Source organism: Primulina eburnea, chromosome 15, assembly GCF_022965805.1.
Source record: "Primulina eburnea isolate SZY01 chromosome 15, ASM2296580v1, whole genome shotgun sequence".
Classification (NCBI taxonomy): domain Eukaryota; kingdom Viridiplantae; phylum Streptophyta; class Magnoliopsida; order Lamiales; family Gesneriaceae; genus Primulina; species Primulina eburnea.
Genome location: NC_133115.1, coordinates 23,919,895 through 23,929,561, shown reverse-complemented (window position 1 = coordinate 23,929,561; position 9,667 = coordinate 23,919,895). Strand labels below are relative to the sequence as shown.

Sequence of the window (9,667 nt, the reverse complement as noted above, 5' to 3'; positions counted from 1 at the left end):
AGGTTTCTTCAGTTTTTTTCTCACGTTTTTGGTTATGGTTGAAGGAGCTCCCAGCTTTGATGGTGCTGGGAAATTTAGAGATGGTTTAGAGGACTTATAAGTGCTGAGAACATAGCTGGATTGTGTTGGTATGAGGCCAATCGAATTTTTCCATGTTGGTGGCTCGGTTTAGAGAGTTTGGGTGGTTCACGTGTATTCGAGACATGGGGTTGAGGTCATGGCTAGGGCAGTTCAGGAAGGTTTGGTTTTGGTCTAGGATGGGTTGTTTTGAGCCTAGTCCGGGCCAGGTGAGCGTAAGATGGTTTGGCTTTGAGGTGGAAAATTGGGGTTTTGTATGCAGGATTAGCACCGCAGCGCTTGAGCTTCGGCTCTTGTAGCGCTACAGGTTGATTCATGGCGCCTAGGAGCTTACAAGCGCTGCAGCTCTACTCAGCCAGCGCCTAGGCTCTAGTCCTGCACTTGAGAGTATTTGGTTTTGATGAGCATGGTTCGTTTTGGGTGTTGATATGTCATTGTGTTCAAGTTTGTTGAAAGTTTAATTGGGTCATACATGATTTGGTTAGAGCCTTTGAAATATGGTTTAAGTTTGGTTAAGTTTGGACTACAACGGGGACTCCGGTCTAAGTTTTAAGCAAATTATAGAATTTAAGGTTTGAGCTCGAATTTACGTCTAAGAAATGATTAGAATTAGGTTTTTAAGGCGTTCAATAAGTGTGATTGGGAACATGTAATTTTTGCAACTGAGTATGTTAGCAGTCTTAGTAGTGCCCTGACCAATGTTCATGCATATTTAAAAATGCATATGTTGATATCGTACATGGATTTTTATGTTAATGTTAGAAACACGCTGCATACTTGGTTTCAAGAAAATGTATGTATATGCATGAATTTTGCAAGTGATGAATATGATGATATGTTTTGAAGGAGGTGAGTTGGTTGTGACTAATACGAACATGAACATGTAAGGCCAAGGCACAATGGACGGGTAAAACTATCACTGATGTCCCCGATGCAGTGTACCGTGGTTATACGTAGATGGATCCATCGAATTAGTGTTGATACGAAAGTCACAACTAATGATCTGAATTCAATAAAGAAAAATGAACACGTATAGGTTGATACAATATGACATGATTTGAAATGAATATGTTTACGCTTATGTTTTTAATTTTGAAGATCATGAAATAGATGTTAATTACAATACTTTTTATTGTTGTTTGATATATATGTGTACTTGTTATTATGGTACAGGAGTGTTGAGTTTCGACTCACTAGGTGTGGTTGATACAAGTGATCATGAGGATGTGGAGACGGGAGGCGCTGAAGACTGAATAGGCGGAGATGGGGGTTCACATGATAACCCGAAGACTTGAATTTTTCCGCATATTATGTTTAGGAGTCAAGGAAACGTCCCGTGTTCTTGTGTTTAAAATGTACTAGAAATATATATATATATTTTTTAAATTTCTGTCCTTGTAAAAAAATAATTTTAATCAAATATTTTTTTGTCCATGATCTAGAACATTCTCTAGTTAACATTTAAAAATCAATTGCAATCGTCATAAAATAAAATAATCGCATGAGTTACCAAACCTAAAAAGCAATAATCGTGAAACGTATTTTCCTCTCCAAAACCACTCTAAAGCATAAATAAATGGTTTTAAAAATATTTTAACGTAAAATCATAATCATAATCATGAGTGCGGAAAAACAGTAGAAGCGCTGGTCCTCGGGTTGTGTGCACCTTCAGTCCAGTCATCTCATACGTCAAGTCCTCCCTCAACCTCACCTGCATCCAACACACCTAGTGAGTCTAAAGACTCAACACACCAAATATTTGTAACGAGTAGTACATATATAAATCACATGCAGCAGTGAAATTACTTCATGAAAATACATAAACTTGAGCATGAGCAATTACCTTTATCCTTGATCATAACATGACATTATAACATGATATAATAACATGACGTGATAACATGACATGATTCTTTTAATGATCGTAATATTATATTTTCTTGATTGAATTCAGATCGCTAATTGTGACTTTCCTGACGTGACATGACATAACGATGGTGCCATCTACGTGAAACCACAGTACTGGGCGGCGGGGACATCAGCGACACAAGATCGTCAACTGAGCCTTGGCCTAATCTTGATCATAACCTCAAATCCTGAATTCCTCATAGTCACAATTACTTCACTTTCATCAATATTTTCATGTTTTCATCACCTTAAAAAATTATGCATGAATATCTTTTCCTTTGAAACCAAGCATGCACCATGTATTTTAAATGTCAATTTTAATTATAAAATTTCATGGACATTTAAAATAAATCATAAATAAATCATGAACAATTCATAAGCATTTAAAAATGCACATAATATCATAAAAACTGCATTTAGGGCACTGCCATGACCTCTACGAAATTTTGGTGTAAAAAGACCGTTTTACCCCTGGACTCGACTTTTTTCTTGATTTCATGACTCTAACATGTCCCAAATAATTATTTAAGCTTATAAAAATTTTCTCGTAATTTTATTTGGCCTAAAACTTAGACTTTTCAATTTATCTTTTATTAGTTATTTTAACGGTGTTTTAATCCCGAAAAATACCAAACTTTAATATAAAATTCCTAAATTCTAAATTTAGTCGTTTTATATTATTTTAGCCCTTATGGATCACGACTCGACCCCTGTGAGTCGTTCTCCAAATATTCTTTGTTTTGAAACTCAATTTTGACACTCGAATTTCAACCCCGAGCCATCTCCTAATTTTATCGAGTTACCCCCGAACCATATCGAGCCAAAAGGTGCCAAACATGTTCATTTAGCCTACTGGTCACTAAAATTGCCAAGAGGAAACCCAAAACCCCAGAAACAAGACCCCCCAACCTACTGCACAAGTGGCCGAGAGTTGCATGTTGTGTGGTTTCTTAACTTGTGATCGTGTGTGACCAGCCGGTGCCCTTCCAACCGAACCCAACCCAGGGACACTCGCTAAGGACCCTAGAGAGCCTTCCTAACATCAGCCCGTGCCCCAAACACGAGCCCCCAGCGCCTGGAGAGGGCGCGAACCCTGCACACATCTGTGCAGGGCCCCTCGGGTGGAGTCCTAGCAGCGCTAGGACTCTTCCCGAGTCCTTGGTTCGAGTCCTAGCTTGGCTAGGACTCTCCCTAGACCCTGTGCAAGCCCTGGCCGAGCCCTAACTCCAGCCCCAAGCCAAGGCCAGCCTACCCTCATGAAGCCCGATCCCACACCCCCCCACGACAGAAACCCGCAGCTTTTGTTTCCTTGAGTTTTCCTGGTTTCTGCTGGTTCGTGTGAGTGAGTGAGGCTACGTTTTTCCTTAAAAACTTTACTAAAACGTTACACGACGTCATGGCAGTCCCCTAGAACATGTAGATCATGAAATAACATATGAAAACGTTAAATCGTAACACGAACACGTAAAAACCGTAACAAAACTTCATATTCTTTACACATGCATTAAACAATCGATATATGGTGTATTGGAAGAGAAAAAGGAAGATATTGGCATGCCTTTGCGTAATAAACGCACGATATACCGACGACGACGAAGAAAGGGAAGAACCGAGGCCATACGCACTCAAAACCATGAAGAACCAAGCCTACTCCTCACGGCCGAGAGGTAGCAGCCGAGGAGAATGCTCTTGCTTTGTTTTCTGAAAATTTTATTGGCGGCGTGAGTGTGTGAGTGTGCGGCGAGGGTTTCAGTGATTAGCCTAGGTTTTTAATTTGTTTTATAAGCTAACTCAAAGATAAATAGGCTTAAGGCTAGATAAATTTAATTAAGCCCACTAGTGCAAGCTAGGCCTAAATAAAATTTAAAAAGTTTTCATAATAAAATTAATTAGTGAATTAAATAGCCGGACTGCTAAAAGATCGAATTTTTGTTAAAAATTCCAACACCGATAAAAATTAGTCCCGGCGTATAAAATCACCTTTTTAAAATTCTTGATTTCAAAAAAAAAGAAACAACTCCCCTAAATTAAATAATTAAAAATTAATTATTTAATTAGAACATTTTTCACATAATTTCAGCCCCCGGTCTCCGTTCCTCGATCGTCACTTGAATAACCTATAAAAATGTATTTTCATGCAACAATGACAATAAAAATCATATTAAGCATACATGTCACATAATTTAATGGCAATTAGAATAAATTACTCATTTTTCATAATTTCTAGATTTGCATGCAGTTGGATTACGTCGCCTTAACTAGGACCTTACAATTCCTCCCCCCTTAAATAAAATTTCGTCCTCGAAATTAGAACTTACCGAACAATTCTGGATAGCGACTCAACAAGTCCCTCTCGGTTTCCCAAGTAGCTTCCTCTTCCGAGTGATTCAGCCACTTGACCTTGACCATTGGAATGACTTTATTACGCAGTCTCCTCTCTTGCCGCGCTAAAATCTGGACAGGTCTTTCCTCGTATGTCATAAGTGGAGTTAGCTGAAGAGGCTCATAATTGAGCACATGTGATGGATTAGACATGTATTTTCGAAGCATAGAGACATGGAACACGTTGTGAACTCCTGAAAGCGCGGGTGGCAAAGCCACTCTATAAGCTAGTGTCCCAATCCTCTCCAAAATCTCAAACGGACCTATAAATCTTGGACTAAGCTTGCCTTTTCTGCCAAAACGCATAACACCCTTCATAGGTGCTATTTTCACAAACACGTGGTCGCCCACAGCAAACTCTAAGTCCCTTCGTCTCTTATCTGCATAACTCTTCTGTCGGCTTTGTGCAGTCTTCATTCTCTCACGAATTTTGACTACCAACTCCGCTGTCTCTTCAATAACATCCGGACCAAGAACCCTTCTTTCTCCAACCTCGTCCCAATGAATAGGAGATCTACATCTCCTTCCATAGAGTGCCTCAAAAGGAGCCATCCCAATTGATGATTGGAAGCTGTTATTGTAGGCGAACTCCACTAGAGGTAACCTCGATTCCCAACTGCCTTGGAAATCGATAACACAAGCTCGCAGAAGGTCCTCCAAAGTCTGAATAACTCTCTCCGACTGACCATCGGTTTGAGGGTGGAACGCTGTACTGAACAGTAGCTTGGTCCCCATCGTTGCATGCAGACTTTTCCAGAAAGAGGACGTGAATCTCGGATCCCTGTCAGAAACAATAGAAACTGGAATCCCATGCAGGCGAACTACCTCTCGAATATACAACTCTGTAAACTGAACCATGGTGAATGTCGTCTTAATAGGCAGAAAATGAGCTGATTTCGTAAGACGATCAACTATCACCCAAATGGCATTCAAACCCTTAACCGTCTTCGGCAGTCCCACTACAAAGTCCATAGTGATGTTTTCCCATTTTCACTCGGGAATAGGGAGTGGCTTCAATTTCCCTGCCGGTCGCTGATGCTCTGCCTTGACTTGCTGACAAGTCAAACACTCGGACACAAATCTCAGAATGTCCCTCTTCATCTCTGTCCACCAGTATAACAACTGCAAATCCTTGAACATTTTCGTAGTTCCCGGGTGAATGGAATATGGCGAGTCATGGGCTTCCTTCATAATAAGCTCTCTCAAAGAATTGTCGCTAGGAACCCATAGACGATCTCGATAGCGAACTAAACCATCCACCACTGAATACAAGTTCCGGCCCTTGTCCTCATCTCTAGCTCTCCACTTTTGCCACTGTTCATCAGTGGACTGACTCTCTCGGATTCTATCCCTCAACGTCGACTGTACTGAGAGTGTGGCAAGATTAGGGGCCTCGCCCCTGGCATAGACTGTAAGCTCAAACCGCTGTATCTCGGACTGCAACGGTCTCTGAAGAGATAATTGAGTAATAACTGCAGCTTTTCTACTCAACGCATCTGCCACAACATTAGCTTTTCCCGGATGGTAGCTAATTTCACAGTCATAATCCTTCACTAACTCGAGCCATCTGTGCTGTCTCATGTTCAACTCCTTTTGGGTGAAGAAGTACTTCAAACTCTTATGATCAGTGAATATCTTGCACTTCTCCCCATAAAGGTAGTGTCTTCAAATTTTCAGTGCGAAGACTACTGCTGCAAGCTCAAGATCATGCGTAGGGTAGTTCTTTTCATGAATCTTCAACTGTCGCGATGCATAGGCAATAACTCGGTCGTTTTGCATCAGAACTGCACCCAAACCAAGCTTAGAAGCGTCGGTGTAAAGAACATACTCCCCTTGCCCCGATGGCATAGATAACATTGGCGCGGATATCAAGGCTTGCTTCAACTTGTCAAAACTGTCTTGACACTCGGGTCCCCATACAAACTTTGCATTCTTCTTTGTCAAGGCGGTCATGGGTACCGCTATAGATGAGAACCCCTGAATGAACTTGCGATAATAGCGAGCTAGCCCCAAGAAACTGCGAATCTCAGTGACACTCTTCGGCACTGGCCATTCTTTCACTGCCTCTACCTTACTTGGATCGACTTCCACTCCACTGCTGGAAATGATGTGGCCTAAAAACGCCACTCTATCGAGCCAAAACTCGCACTTGCTGAATTTAGCAAAAAGCTTCCTGTCTAACAGTACTTGCAGTGCGGTTCTCAGATGGCGGCTATGCTCCTCTCTGCTCTTGGAATAGATCAATATGTCGTCGATGAAGACAATAATAAACTGATCCAGATACGGCTGAAATACGCGATTCATGAGATCCATGAAGATCGCTGGCGCATTGGTCAACCCGAATGGCATGACCATAAACTCATAGTGCCCATATCTAGTTCTGAATGCTGTCTTATGGACATCTGCTTCTTTCACTTTCAACTGATGGTATCCCGAACGCAGATCAATCTTAGAGAAAATCGATGCTCCTTGCAGCTGGTCAAATAAATCCTCGATTCTAGGCAGTGGATACTTATTTTTGATAGTGACCCTATTGAGCTCTCGATAATCGATGCAAAGACGCATACTACCATCTTTCTTTTTCACAAATAATACCGGTGCGCCCCATGGAGAGTAACTAGGGCGAATGAAACCCTTGTCTAACAAGTCCTGAATCTGATCTTTTAATTCTTTCATTTCTGCAGGTGCCAGACGATAGGGTGCTTTTGATATAGGAACCGTGCCCGGCATTAGATCAATGGAGAATTCCACTTCACGATCAGGCGGAATGCCAGATACGTTTTCGGGAAAGACGCTAGGGAATTCTCTCACAATATCAACATCCTCAAGCTGCTGGCTGGTAGGCTCATGTGCAGTAGTGACACATGCTAGATAAGCTGAGCATCCTCGCTTAATAAGCTTCCTCGCACATAAGCAGGAGATAATGTGCGGCATTTGCTTGTTCCTTGCCGCCTCAAAAACAAAAGGTTTACCACTAGGCGGTCGGATAGACACTGATCGCTGCCTAAAATCAATCGAAGCTCCATTCACTGACAACCAATCCATCCCAAGTATAATATCGAATTCGGGCATAGGGAGCACAATGAGATCTGCCCGAACTACATCTTTGAATAAACGAAGCTCCAGACCCTTGACAATTTTTGACGTGAGCATCTGTTCACCGGATGGAATCGAAACTTTGAAACCCAAACCCATATCTTGAGGAGTAATATTCAGTCTTTTGACGAAGGTTTCAGATATGAAGGAATGTGTAGCTCCGGAATCTAGCAATGCATAGGTAGCTACACCTAGAATGATGATCCTCCCTGTGATGAAAGATGTATTTTAAATCTTTTCGAGTTGAGGCTTAAGGATTTTACTATCATTAATTTCCCAAAATCATAAGAAGATTGCATGTTGAGCTTAAGCATTTCATGAAAATTGTATTTTAGCCCTTACATTTTCGACTTTCTTGAATTCTAGTCCCCCAATTTTGGATAAGTGCAATTTGGCCCAAATAATTTCGCAACTTTTCGATTTAGTCCCTAAAAATTCTTGGAATTCACATCCTAGTCCTTAAGTTTTCGAATTTGCACAATCAACCCTCTAAAATCGGAAATTGCATAAAAATTATAACTTAAATCCATCTAAATAGAACATGCAACCTAAGTTCCACTAAGTCAAGTCTTGCTTCCCAAATCAATTCTAGTAACCAATTTAACATTTCATGCAAGAATAGGCAATATAACAATGTTAAATGACTAGGTTACCTGTGATAAGAGTAGTGTCTGCTTCCTCCTCAGCTTCTTCAGCATTCATAACATAAACTCGTCCTGCTGTAGGTGCCTTCTTCTTTGGGCAATCAATAGCCTTGTGCCCACTCTCTTTGCAATAGAAACACTTGTAGGAACCCCATTCACACTTGCCCGCATGCGGTCGGTTACATTCCTTGCACAGTGGCCTCTCAACAGGCGGTGGTGCTCCTTGATTTTGTGGCTTCTGCTGTCCTCGATTCTTGTTTTGACCCTGGGGCTTTTGAGGCCCTTGAGGTCTAGATGGACCTGAATTCTGCCTCTTGTTTGGCTGACTGTTATTATTGTGCTGTTGCCTTTTACGCTGAATTTCAAAATCAATCTCACTCAAAGATTGCTCAGACCTGAAGGCATATGCAGTGGCAGCAGCATAATCCACTGGATTCATCATCATAACATTGTTACGCAGAGTAGGGCGAAGACCATCCATAAAGTGCCTAAGCTTTTCTGCTGGGTCTCTAGCAATAAGGGGTACAAAGTGACAACCCCGATCGAATTTCTTCACATAATCTGCAACAGACAAGTCTCCCTGACGGAGGCTCATAAACTCTCTCTTCAGTCGGCCTCTAGCATCCGCCGTAAAATACTTCTCATAGAAAATGTCTTTGAATTGAGGCCAAGTAATAGTAGCAAGGTTAACACCATGCTCGACCCCTTCCCACCACAGTGAAGCATCATCCCTTAACAAGTAGGTGGTGCACCTCACACGGTCGGCATCACCCATATTCAGATAGCGAAAATGTACCTCCAAAGAACGTATCCAGCTCTCAGCAGCAAATGGATCAGTGGTGCCAGAAAATTCCTTTGGCCCTAGCCTCCAGAACTGATCATAAATATCCTGCGCTGGCCTGGGAGCCTGCTGGACCTGCTGCTGCTGTAACTGCTGTAACTGCAACTGCAGCTGCTGCTGCTGTAATTGTTGCTCAAATAAACGAGCCATTCCCTCAAGAGCTCGAGTAGCAGCATCTGGTGGTGGTGGTGGTGGTGGTCCATTCCCTTGGTTATTTCCTTGATGGTTAACGCTGTTTTCCTCTTGGTTTCCACTGGCAGGGGCACTACGTGGAGGCATTTTATCTGAACATTTTTCCAAAATCTAACGTAACCAACATGCAATTAAATCTATGTTTTCTAATCATGTGACATATCGTGATTTATTTATCAATTATAAGCATATAAGGCATAATAATCATAAAACTCGTAAACATGGGGTGTAAGCATATCATTCACGTAATCATGCAGGTAACATCATATTGAATCATGTAAAGCATGTAAAAACTTACAAACTGGAGGCTTGACGACTGATCTTTCCGGCGCTGATGGTGGCACAACCCTATACAGGAGCCTCGGCTCTGATACCAACTGAAACGTCCCGTGTTCTTGTGTTTAAAATGTACTAGAAATATTTTTTTTTTAAATTTCGGTCCTTGTAAAAAAATAATTTTAATCAAATATTTTTTTGTCCATGATCTAGAACATTCGCTAGTTAACATTTAAAAATCAATTGCAAT

At 41.4% G+C, this 9,667-nt stretch overlaps 1 protein-coding gene across 1 annotated transcript; it reads right to left on the bottom strand.

Moving 5' to 3' along the window:
* Positions 1–5,358: 5,358 nt before the first annotated feature.
* LOC140815572 (uncharacterized) lies at positions 5,359–9,228 on the bottom strand. The gene is made up of 2 exons (XM_073174650.1): positions 8,118–9,228; positions 5,359–5,735 (listed from the first exon to the last, which is right to left on the bottom strand). The coding sequence occupies exons 1-2, from the start codon at positions 9,226–9,228 to the stop codon at positions 5,359–5,361; spliced, it is 1,488 nt and encodes a 495-aa protein (XP_073030751.1).
* Positions 9,229–9,667: the final 439 nt, after the last annotated feature.